The sequence below is a fragment of the Tupaia chinensis genome, unplaced genomic scaffold, assembly GCF_000334495.1.
Source record: "Tupaia chinensis unplaced genomic scaffold, TupChi_1.0 Scaffold000473_1, whole genome shotgun sequence".
NCBI lineage: Eukaryota > Metazoa > Chordata > Mammalia > Scandentia > Tupaiidae > Tupaia > Tupaia belangeri.
The window spans coordinates 2,152,044-2,164,913 of record NW_006159982.1 but is presented as its reverse complement, the minus strand read 5'-3'; the positions used below and the strand labels follow the sequence as shown (position 1 = coordinate 2,164,913).

Genomic DNA, 12,870 nt, shown 5'->3' with positions numbered 1-12,870 from the left:
GCGTGGGTGACCGGAGGCCGGGCTGTGGGCAGAGCCCAGGGAGGGAGCCCTGAGGATGGTGCAGTGTGCTGGCAGATTCCAAGATGTGCTGCCCAGCTAATATCCACAGTCAGTTTTAATTTTTATGATGTTAACTTTTCAAACATCCTTGTTCCTTTGCCTGAAGGCAGCCTCCAAGCAGGAAAGTGGCAAAAAAAAATTTAAAAAATAAAAAAACCCTCATTTCCCTCTGCCTGTTCTGAGGGCCTTTTCCCTTTCGAGGCTTACCTCGGGCAAGCTGCTCTCCATCCTCCTGCGTGCTCCCGAGTCAGGGGCCCACTGGGCCCGTCAGATCAGTTTCTGGAGTTGCTGCCCTGTGCCCTACAGATGAAACTCAACTCTTCCAGTGTGGAACCAAGGTCTTTTTTTTTTTTTTTTTTTTTTTGTGAATTCATGAATTTTGTTATATATAGGAGGTACAGCTTGATGTTTGATACATATAGTACATAGTGAAATGCTTACTACAGGTAAGCAAATTAACATCTCCATCACCTCTTTATTTATTTATTTATTTATTTATTTTTGGAGAGGTTTTCACTATAGGGTACCTGCGCTCGCCAGAAAGACAGTGGGAGACAAAGAGATAGAAAGCAAGAAATCACCCCCCATGGGGGATGGCCACGTTGCAATCCCTTCTCTATTCTCCTCTCAGGATCTTGGGCACACATGCACAGGCACCCTGCATGAGTTTAAGTCACCTGGTCCAGGACTTGAACCGGGTTGACTACATGGGAGTCCAGCGACATAGCCATTACGCTAACTGCTGGTCCAACATCTCCATCACCTTTCATAATGCTAAGAACACCGACAACCTACTCCGGGACTTGATCAGATCTTTGGCTCTGACCCTTCATTTCTAGATGGAGAAAGAGGCTGGCGTTAAAATGACTTTCTAACCACAGAGTTGGCTGGCAGCAGAGCCAGGCTATTAAACAGTACCCCTCCTCTCAGAGAGTTCCAATTTGAGCTTTAGCCTCCTCCTTTCCCTCCTTTATGTATGTTTGCCCCAATTCAAAACTCTGCCCCTTTAATCCTTCCCCCGAGAATGTGCGTGTGAAGTACCAGGCAAGGCCATGAAGTCTCTGAATTGCTCGAAAGAACTCTGTCCTGATGAGCAAGCAGGCGGTGGCATCTGTTGGCATCTGCCTTAAATGAGCGATTCCCTGGCTCACAGCTTCTCGCCAACCTAGTGGTGGCTGCATTGCCTCTAAGGGCTTCCGAGCTGGTCCCAGCAAGTGTAGGGCAGAAGCTTATCTGAGGCCCACTCCTGCCCAGTCCACCAGGCAGCCAGGACACCTCTGTTTTAGGCTTCATTTTAGGCTTCTAAATGATCCCTGTCACCCTTCTCCCATCTGCCCTGGCTCATTCATATTCCCCACATCCATAGACTCCATCTTCCTGCTCCTGTATATCCTTCCTTCCTGGAAAGCCCTTAGCATAGGGCCTGGTCCAGGGTAAATTCTCATTAAATGTAGGCTTTTTGTTTTGTTTTTGAAGAGAGGTTTTTGCTATAATATACAGGAAAGATAGAGAGGGAGAGAGAGACAGAAACTGAGAAATGATCCCCCAGCAGGATGGCCACGCTTCAATCCCTTCTCCTCCATTCTCCTCTTGGGATCTTAGGCATGCATGCTTGTGCACCAGGAGTGAGTTTAAGCCACCAGGTCCAGGGCTCGAACTGCGGTCAACTATGTGGGAGACCAGAGACGTAACCATCATGCCATCTGTTGGTCCTATAAGCTCTTTTTTTTAACCTCATGTGCAGAGACCGCGTCAACTTTCAACACATGATGAGAAATCAAGGGTAGGTGGTCTCATTGCTAAAGGATTTCTTTCCATAGGAAGCGCTCCCAGTGCATTTGACTGACAGTTTGCAGAGCTTTTGCTGTTTTACAAGAAACATGAAGATGACATGTCTGTAAACACAGGCTGTCATCACAGTGGAAAATAGGGTCTGGTGTCTCAAAATCCAGTTCCCATAAAACTTCTGAAGTGGGGCTCTTGCATGAAATGAGGGGACCTTGGGGCTCCCCAGCATGGACTGTACCTGTGACTCTGCCCCAGGACCAGCAGGGGCGCTAGTCCCTGATTGCAGCCTGTTACTCAAGGACTTCCCTCCCGGGACACACAGCTATGACATGGGTGAGCCCAAGGTTGCTCTTTAATCCCTTCTAACAAGTGTGCCCCCTACTAGGGATGTCCCCAGGGATTTGCCACAGCAGTGGTAATCTCCCACCTGAGTGGCACCCATGAGCAGAGTCAGTGAGGTCTCTGGGGGGCCATCGGCCTCCCTTTCTAACCCCTCTGACACCCTGAACTGCCACCCCACCCTGCACACAAGCGCAAAAGCATTAACAAACTTTTTGTCACCTCTTCTGATTTACTTTCAAGAAACAGGGCTGGAGATCACAAAATTACCTTCTGAAATAACATTTTCTTTTCTTTCCCTGGGTTTCACAGGCCTAGTGCTAACAACTCCTGGACAAAAAAAGGGGCCGGGGAGCAAAAGCGCTGAGTTCTACAGTGAGCTGTGGTTCATAGTGTTAATGGCGATGCTCGGCCTAGTCTTGTTGGCCATTTTTCTGTCCCTGGTACTACAAAGAAAAATCCACAAAGAGCCGTATATCAGAGAGAGACCTCCCTTGGTACCTCTTCAGAAGAGAATGTCTTCTTTGAGCGTCTACCCACCAGGAGAGACCCACATGGTATGTCTGCAAAGGCCTGGCTACTCTCCCTATCACTGGAGTAGAGGCTCGATTTTCTTCAGAGGGAAATGTTTCCAGACTGCGCTGACAAGGCGTGACAGCTTGTCTGACTAAACGTGGGAATCGGGGGAGGCTAACGCCAGAACTGCTTTCTCCACTTCGGCGGCACATTCAAACCTGAGAAGCTTTGAAAACTACCCTTGCCTGGGCTTGATCCCAGAAATTTTTTGTTTTGTTGGTCTTGGGCAACATCTGAGCATTTTTTTTTTCACTCCCAAAGGGATTTTAATATACACTCAGAGATGACTATTTCTTTTTTGTTTTTTGTTTTTGGAGAGGTTTTTGCTACAGGGCACGTGTGCTCACCAGAGAGACAGAAAGACAGAAAGTGAGAAATCACCCCCCAGGGGGAATGGCCATGCCGCAATCCCTTCTACTCCATTCTCCTCTCGAGATCTTGGGTATGCATGCACATGGGCCTGGCTTGAGTTTAAGCCACTGGGTCCAGGACTTGAACCACGGTAGACTACATGGGAGTTCAGCAACATAGCCATTACTATAACGGCTGGTCCCTGGAGATGACTATTTCTGCTCCATAGAATTACGTCAGGGAATGGTGGACAAGAGTTATACCGAAATCACCTGTGGAAGTATAGGTTCCCCTGCTGTGTAACTTGTGGGGATTGGAAATAATTTGACATGCTACACTGCTCAGTCTGTCCCTGGCCCTGACACCCTGTGCTGCTGAGTGGCTCCCATAGCTCTAAGATCCATATATCCAAGATAGGGAGTCAGGCAAAGGTCTTGCAGTAGGGGGCAAGGGCTCTCCCATTGGGGTGCAGGTCAGTGACACCAAAGTACTCATTGGAGAAGTAAAAGGTGACTGAATTGCACGGTGCTTTCTGGTGTGGGGCTGTGTATACCTGGAGGAGGAAAGACTGCTTTTCTTCTTTTTTAAAAAAATATTTATCTTCCTTCTTATCTGTGGTTTTTGAGCCCCAGGGCCCAGGACTCAAACCACAGCCAGTCATGCGGGAATCTAGCATTTAACCACCCCATCACTTGCCAGCCCAAGGCTGCATTTTCTAGTCCTCACATCACAGCCTGCTCCTCCAGCTATGTGCTTGGGGGCTGCATCTGCCTGAGGGGGCACCCTTACTTCCACTTTGCACAAAGATCCGATATGGAAGAAAAAAAAATCCAGTATGAGTGCAGCTCTGAAATGAAGACTGGTCAAACTGCTGCTTCAACACTTTTAAAAAAAGATATGAGGGACCAGCAGAGGACAAAGTGGTTATGTCACTGGACCATGACTCAAGTCTCGGACCAGGTGGCTTGAAAATCATGCCAGGTGCATGTGCATGTGTGCCTAAGATCCTGGAGGAGAATGGCGAAGAAAGAATTGTGGAGTGGCCATCCCTGTTGAGGCATGATTTCTCTTTCCTTCACTGTCTCTCTCTGGTGAGTGCACATGCCCTAAGGCAAAGCCCTCTTTAAAAAATAAAATAAAATAACAAGATGAAAGTGAACAGCAGCTTTGACTGTCTTCCAGAGGTCTTCACTTTTTTTTTTTAAGAATTATTTTATCTAACTTTATCATTACTTTGAATAGACAGAGACAGAGAAAGGAGAGAGAGAGAAGGAATGTAAGAAAGCAAGCCACCAAATCTGGGACTCAATCTGAAATCAGCCATGTGGGAATCCAGTCCTGCAACAAGGACTGGATATCAGCTGCCGCCCCCAAGGTCTCTGCTTTTCCAGGGCACCGCCATGAACAGACAATAGGGAAGGCCCTGACAAGGCTATATCATACCCAAGTGGCAGAAGGTGGGGAAAAGGGCAGTAGTCCCTTCAACTTCCATGCTCGTGGTTAGTGCAGGAAGCAGCAATGGGACCGTGACTTGGTGGGGGATCAGTAAAGGCACTGCCTACTTCATCTGGCCCAGAGCCCTCTCTAGTCATGGCTGCCCCCTCTCCTCACCATCCTCAGGGCCTTTGTCTACCCCCAGCCCATCCAACCAGCTCCCCCACAGGGCCACTGGTGCTGCTGCCTTGGATGGCTCACACTCCCATGTCACTCAGGTCTCTATACCAGTGTCACCTGCCATTCTAGGTAGCGTAAAATTCCCTAGCCCCTTAGCCCATGTCTTCTCCTTTTCCATAGCACTTATCACACCTGCATGACACTGTATCACTTATGTTTGATTCTTCAAATAGAATGTAAGCTCCCCAAGACCTTACAGGCCATTTCCTGTTGAACCCTAACACCCAGAACAGTGCCTGGCATAGAAGAGGCACTCAAGCATTTGTTGAATGAATGAATGTTGAGCAGCCAGTTCAAGCCATGGGTCACTTGCTCCTATTGGGCGTGTAGTCATGAGGAATTCATCGACGAGCAGATGTTTCAGGTTCCCCTTTTTGAAGAATTTTGAGGATGTCAGGCTCTTAGAGAAGGGATGCAGTGCTGCTGGAGGGGAGCTGTGGAAGGCAGGGGAGATCTGCTCAGCCTTGGGGGTTAGCTAAATTGACCCCAGGGCCTACTGAGTGCATAGTGTGGAAGAGGCATTCCCAAGCACTGCTGGGTACATCTACTCTATACTGCTGCAGGGATGTTGGGATCAGGCCCAACACTGCTTGTGCTTATATGGCATTCAAGAGGAATCAGAAATGTGGAAAGATAAGTTAGCAGGTAGTTTTATTGAAGGAGGGAAAGCTTCCAACACACTGGGAGGGAACCTGAACGAATTGCTGTAGATAGGCCGAAACAGCCTAAATAGGATCCTGAGCAAACTTGAAATGGGTTATCAGCCAGGGTCCGGGGTGGGGGGGGCAGGGAAGGCGGTGCAGGTGGCTCTGTGTTTTAGTCCACAATGGAGATTTCCTTACCTTTGTGCTCCAGAGTATGGCTGTTTTGGGTCTGATTTTAGCCCAGCAAAAGGGAGTCATAAATTCTTCTGACTTTGCAATGGAGGCATATTGAATATTTATCAAACCACAGAAAGCAAAACCACAGTAACTCCATTATGGGGAGCCCCACCCCTATCTACCTACAAGTGGGGTCTAAATCTTAACTCAGTACCATAGACTGTGGTTACAGGAAAACTTAGCTACAGACCATCTGTGTCCAGAGCCCATCTCAGGGATAAATTCATGTCTCTTGATCCTTTCTCAAGAGGCAAGCACCTCTATATCATAATCTTCCACGAGGAGCAGTACTGCTTCCTCACTTTGTTAACTTAGTGACCAAGAAACAATCTCTTCGTTCTTCAAAGGTGTTCTATTATTCTGCTATGACCAAATGCTCAGAGGGTTTTTTTTAATAATTATTTATTTAATTTTATTTATTCATTCATTTATTTTCATTTGACCAGAGAGAGATACACAGAGAGAGAGAGGGAAAGTGAGAAAACAAGCCACCAGGCCCGGTACTCGAACCGCGGTCGACCATGTGGGAGTGTCCAGCACCTTAACCACCACGCCACCTGCTGGTCCCCGATGCTCAGAGTTTTTAATGAGTCTTGTGAGAAATGAGGACCACGGACTATGTGCATCAGTATTATATATGAGCAAGAGCTAAAGTTTTGAGAAATTCAACCAGCACCTTAGGAAGCTTGTTACACAGTAAAATTTGAGAAGTCATAAATGGGTTAAAAACAAAAGTAGCATACAGTTTGATAACCAATAAAAATAGGTGAAGGTGAGCACTGATTAGACTTCACAGTTCTGACATAACACAGACTAAGCTCTCCTGGGGACAGATACGGGCTTTGGCTGGGACAAGCAGACAAAGGAACTGAAATACTTGTTCCTGTACACCCGTTATCATCAGGGAAGATCAGAGTGGCACCCAACTGACTTTTGCTAAGTGTCTAAGACTCAGTGAGGCATGAGGAGGTGGGTCTGGCTAGCAGCCAAGGGTTGGTAGACCAGATGACTGGCATATTTTTGTTAGTGTGGCTGTTCAGTACCAGCCTGGGGAGAGAGAGCAGAAGTGAACTGTGGTTCTGGGAAGTATTCCCCAGAACCTGCTGAATCATAATATAACCCTACCCAGTTGACAAAAAATACTTGCTAGTCTCCTTCTGTTGCTTCATAAAGGTATTTTTAAACCAAAGTGTGAAGTTGGAAATGATGGGAGAAAATGAGCAGAATTTAGCCAACTCATGTAAGGACAGTCTTCATTAAGTAGAGCAAAATTAAGAGTGGCTGTTGATGACATGGCTTCTCATCTACTCAAAATCAAGGGATGTAGGGAACATCTACACATAAATGAGCTGGGATCATCCGCTCAGTTCCCAGATTGGCTTTCTTGTCACATGGCTAAGTCAATGTGACATAGCTCTACAACACACAGCCGTCCCCCATCTGACGAGCTATTTTCAGTGCTACTGTCACCCTCTCGCAAGCACCTGTGTCCTCTGAATAGGTAAGGAATTAGACACAAATGGCAAAAGGATTTTAGGCTCCACTCTGAACAGGGAGGCTGAAATAGGCATTAGTGTGGGGAAGCAAGAACCTTTTGCATTTCACTAACACTTTTAAGGTCCCAAGATACAGCAGACTTAAGTTCAAGTGCAAACTTTACTTATAAATACTGGTTTTCATTCTCTGCAGTACGAAACAAATAATGCCAAGGGTACTCACCTTAGATACTAGGCATATGGTTTTAACTGCAAAACTGTAGTGCATGCATGTATGTGTGTGTGTGTGTGTGTGTGTTTATCTCAGGGTAAAGTATGGGAATATTATGCTGTAGCTGGAGAAACACAGATAACTCATTTAACACTATTTAAAACATGGATTGATGTCCCTGTTTGTTCTCAGTTTGACTCTGTGGCTGATATATCTGATGTGTCAAGCAATGTCACCCTAAAAAGTTACACCACGCACTTTGAGGTACTTCTGTGTGCTGCATGAATGCATGACCTTTTGCATGGTGTGTTGACTGTACAGTGAAAAGTAGGCACATTTCATTGACTGGGCCAGCTCAGTAAGAACCCTCAGATGTCTGGAGCAGCTATAACAGATTTTATCTTACAGCACATTTTAGGTCTTGATCAGGGTGTCACTTTGTCTTTCTGATGTTACTATCAAACCTGATTTAATTTGGAATCTCAAATCTTCTAACAAGGGGAACTTACAAAGAGAAAGACGGAGAGGCATCAATAGTCCTACACAAATCCAGGACGTTTAAAGTGAAATATAAACTGTGCTCACAGAGTGAGTAACCATTAGAGAACGTTGTTAACTTGGACCGCGCTGGGGAAGGGGCAGAGAGCGACTGTGCTGACTGCATGAAGAGATTATCTTAACTCACTCTCCAGTGCCGTCCCACTCCCTGCTGCTCCCCAAAACAATAAGCCCTGGTCCCACAGGCAACAGCTGGAGGACAAGTGCAAGAACACTGTAGGTGCTACGCAGCATTAATGCTATTTACCATCTCTTCTTTACTGAGAAGCCAAGGCCACAGGGCCCAGGTGCTCACAGCTGCTAAGTGCTGTAGTTGTCCAGTCAGTCCCTTCACTGGCTATGTGTGAGACACCATTCTCTGTGGTGTTTCAACCCTATGTCCTTTACATGTGCATCACCAACAGCAACTTTCTTTTCAGGGACTGGCTGATACCAAAATCCCCCAGTCTGGGACACCTGTGAGTATTCGGAGCAACCGGAGTATGTCTGTTCTGCGGATCCCAAGTCAGAGCCAGATTAGCCAAACCTATCCCCAGGGCTGTCTCCACCGTAGTGTCAGCCAGCTCATGGACATTCAAGACAAGAAAGTCCTGATTGACGACTCGCTGTGGGAAACCATTATGGGCCACAACAGTGGGCTGGTGAGTTGGTTCCCTCATTGCAGAGCCCTTGCTAAACATCCCCGAAGAGTGTAGGTAAAGAGACGCCTGACACCTCCCAGACTCCACTGAGTGCTGCCCCACAGCTCTTGGTGCATCCTCTTGAGCACTTCACTCGATTATGTTGTACCAACTAGTTTCCTAGTGTTACTGCAGTTGTTCGGGAAGCAGGGTAAAAACTTTGACAAACTAAGAGAAGACTTCAAAAAGCTTCTGGGAAAATGGAATTAAAATACAAGCTTATTTTGAGCAACATTTTTTTTTTTTGAAGAGGTTTTTGCTATAGGGCGAGTGCATTCGCCAGACAGAGACAGAGAGACAGAAAGCGAGAAATCACCCCCCAGGGGGGATGGCCACACTGCAATCCCTTCTATTCCTTTCTCCTCTCAGGATCTTGGGCACACACGCATATGTGGCCGGCGTGAATTTTAAGCCACCGGGTTCGGGACATGAAACACGGTCGACTACATGGGAGTCCAGCGACATAGCCATTACGCTAACTCCTGGTCCCATTGAGCTATACCTCTCTGGTGAGCACATGAACTCTGATGGACAAACATATATATATATTTTTTTTTTTTTTTTGAGAGGTTTTTGCACTCGCCAGACAGACAGAGAGACATAGAGACAGAAAGCGAGAAATCACCCCCCAGAGGGGATGGTCACGCCGCAATCCCCTCTCCTCCATTCTCCTCTTGGGATCCTGGGCACGTACGCTCACGTGCCCGGTGTGAGTTTAAGCCACCGGGTCCGGGACGCGAACTGCGGTCGACTATGTGGGAGTCCAGGGACATAGCCATTACGCTAACTGCTGGTTCCCAAGCAACATATTTTTGAAGTCTGTGAATAGTTTTCTCATATTTTTCTATAAACTTTCAAAAGAGTACTTTGTAAATGCTCAAAAAATAGAGAATAAGAGGAACCAGCACACTCCAAGACTTCCAAGAAGCCTTCCTTGACTCATAGCAAATAACGAAGGGAGCTCCCTGGCTCCAGGTTCCCTGTAGCCATCAAAAAAGAAAATGCACCATCCTCCTTGCCTATTCAGAATGATGTATCATTTATATATAGGCATAATACACATTTAAAAAACATGGATCTGCTTGATGTTCTGACTATTCAATTCCATGATTTTATTTAAGACATAACATTCTTAAGATTTAATTTATTCATTTATTTTTATTTGACTGGACAGAGACACACACACACACACAGAGGGAAAGCAAGAAAGCAAGCCACCAGGTCTGGGACTCGAACCCTGGTTGGCCATGTGGGAGTGTCCAGCGCTTTAACCACCATGCCACCTGCTGGCCCCAGATCTAAAGTTTTTAAATGCTTGCCGTTTACACTAGTAGTGGGCAGTGGTCAAAAGAAGGATTCAATGAAAGCTTTCTAAGGTGCCAATACTTAACAAGTTATCTGTTCATTATGACATTATAATCAATAATACTTATGCAAGCTTTAACTTATAGCTTGTGTTCTGGCTTTGCCACTTACTCTTTGAACTAAATGTTTAAAATATGAAATATATAGATATATATTGTGTGTACAGATGAGAAAACAGGCTTAGGAAGGTTGAGATATAATACAATGTAACTCTGAAATCATGCATTTTGGATTAGTCTACAGTTCACGTATGCATTTGACGTGAGCCTTTCAACAAGGTGAACTTAAAGCAAGGACTGCTTTAAACCACACCTTGCAGTTTGTGCAGAAGCTATTAAGCCTTTAATAAATACTTTTTACATTAAATCAAATTGCTATCAAGTGATAGTAAATATCACTCAGCAAATATCCTAACCACTGACGATCGGCTTATTTTTCAGTACGTAGATGAAGAGGACCTGATGGATGCCATCAAGGGGTTCAGCTCAGTAACCAAGGAACATACCACCTTCACTGACACCCACCTATAAAGGACAGAAACCTGCCAGCTGAACCCTGGGACTCCGGCTCCACACCTATTCCTCCTAGGTTATCACTGATACCTCATACATGCTGCAGAGCCATTGTTATTTGACAATCCTTTGAAGAAAGGAGACTTGTTCTTGAACTAGTTCCTCCCTGATAGAGGTCTGAAGAAATGGTATTTTTCTGGTTCTCTGAAATGAGGGGTGCTATGCCTAGCAAAGGATCTGCTTTGTTTCGCTTACTTTGTGGAAGATAAGGAAGCTGTAATGATCATCAGTGGCCGTTTCAAGATGGCCCACAGTCGTTGCAAGTAATTGAGAGGTCGCTGGCTTAAACATCCAGCAGTTCTTCTGATAGGACGTTGCTGTTACTGTTTTTGATTAACCTTATGATTTCTTATTTACATGTAATCATTGTACATCTTTACCGAATATTATCCTTTAAATCTGCCAGGGTTGACACAATCCTCTGAGGAATAGCTATTCTTTTTTTTCTTTTGGAGAGGTTTTCGCTATAGGGTATGTGCGCTTGCCAGAAAGACAGAGAGAGAGAGAGACAGAGAGAGATAGAAAGCGAGAAATCACCCCCCAGGGGGGATGGCCATGCCGCAATCCCTTCTCCTCCATTCTCCTCTTGGGATCTTGGGCACGCACTCACATGCGCCCGGCGTGAGTTTTAAGCCACTGGGTCCGGGACACGGACCGCAGTCGACTACATGGGAGTCCAGTGACATAGCCATTATGCTAACTCCTGGTCCTGAGGACTAGCTATTCTAATGATCATAGTTAAGAAATATAATCCCACCTTCAGGCCACACTGAATTAGAGAAAAACTTTGCTGGGGCTATCTACCTGGCTGAAGGTTCTACTTCATTATAATATTTAGGTTCAAATGTCACCAAAAATGTTCAGATTTAGTTTATTTACCTCTTCCATGAGAGACAAGAGAGAGAGAAAGACAGCACCCCAATAGGATTTTTCTTTAAAAGAGACTTTTGCTATAGAGCAGGTATGCTCACTGGAGAAACAGAGAGACAGAAAGCAAGAAATCACCACCCAAAGAGTATGTCCACACTGCATTCTCTTCTCTATTCTCCTCTCAGGATTTGGGGCACACACACACAGGGCTGGCATGAGTTTCAAGACCAGGACTTGAACCACAGTCAGCCATATGGGAGTCCAGCGACATAGCCATTAGACCATCTGCTGGTTCCAACCAACAGGGTCTTTATGTTGTGATTCACCCCCAGCCTCAGCCAGCCCAGCACAGAAGCAGATGTATACATGTGTGCACACGGAGCAGGTAGGGGGAGACCTCCAGGCATGAACCCAGGAACTTCTCACGTGAGTCCAGCATCACAGAGCATTGCATCATTGCTGTCCGCTCCTTCACCAAACCTCAACAGAGCACCACATACCACACATAAATGTCTCTGTTCTCGCATTTAGTTTTAAAACTACAATCAGTACTTTTCATAAAATTCTGTCCATTGTCTAAACGCCAGGGGACACCGACATCAACAACGTGAGCAAATTTCCTATGGAAACTATTTTTCTGTTCATAGTAATTAAATTAGCCTCTGTAGAACTAAAAAAGGAAAGAATTTTGTGTTCCTTCTAGCTTTGAAACTCTTTGATTTGCATGTAAAAACCAGACTGTACATATGTATGTATCTCTCACATATATAATTACTCTGTACTGTATCTCTTCATTACAAAGAATTCATTATTTTAGCCCTAGAATCAGTAAGAACAGATGATATGCAATGTACCAACTTCTATGATTCAAAAGTTTCTGTCATCTGCTCTATTCAGATTACAAAGTCATTGGTGAAAAGTCCTAGGGCAAAAAAATAAAAAATTCTTTCAAGTTATCAATTGAAATTAAAGACATTTAAATGTATTCTTCACGGAAAGCAATGTCAGAAAACCTCTCTTCTTTCATTAAGGTCTTAATGACTCCGGGAAGTTATTCTGGATCTGTCTCTTACAACCTCATCTAACAATATTTTGTGAATATCCAGAGGCAGGTGGATGTTGTTAAAGCTGAGCTGGCAAAAAAAATTATAGAGAGAAGGACCACCTTACTTGTTCTGTCTGAAAACCATGAATTTCCCCACGGTTCAACAAAGATTGTGAACTTGGGGGTACTGAGACTATATCTGAGAAGAACAATTTCTCAGGATGACCGATCCCTAGACAAAGCTTGCCAACCTGTCAAAAGCACAGACCAGTATTAAGCAGAACTTCTGGCCCTTTGTAGGAACTGCTATAAGCAAACGAATCTGAAATAACTGTGCACACTTGGCAACGGCTGTACAAGTCATGGCATATATATATATATTTTTTGGAGAGGCTTTTGCTATA

General features: G+C 45.2%; 1 protein-coding gene across 1 annotated transcript in view; it reads left to right on the top strand.

Moving 5' to 3' along the window:
- The window catches only part of USH2A (usherin), an 819,384-nt gene extending 808,875 nt beyond the window's left edge, over nt 1–10,509 (top strand). Inside the window, exons 69-71 of the mRNA XM_006155854.1 lie at nt 2,500–2,744; nt 8,354–8,575; nt 10,420–10,509. Coding sequence (XP_006155916.1) covers nt 2,500–2,744; nt 8,354–8,575; nt 10,420–10,509 — 557 coding nt within the window. The remainder of the gene's footprint in view (nt 1–2,499; nt 2,745–8,353; nt 8,576–10,419) is intronic.
- The last annotated feature ends 2,361 nt before the right edge of the window (nt 10,510–12,870 follow it).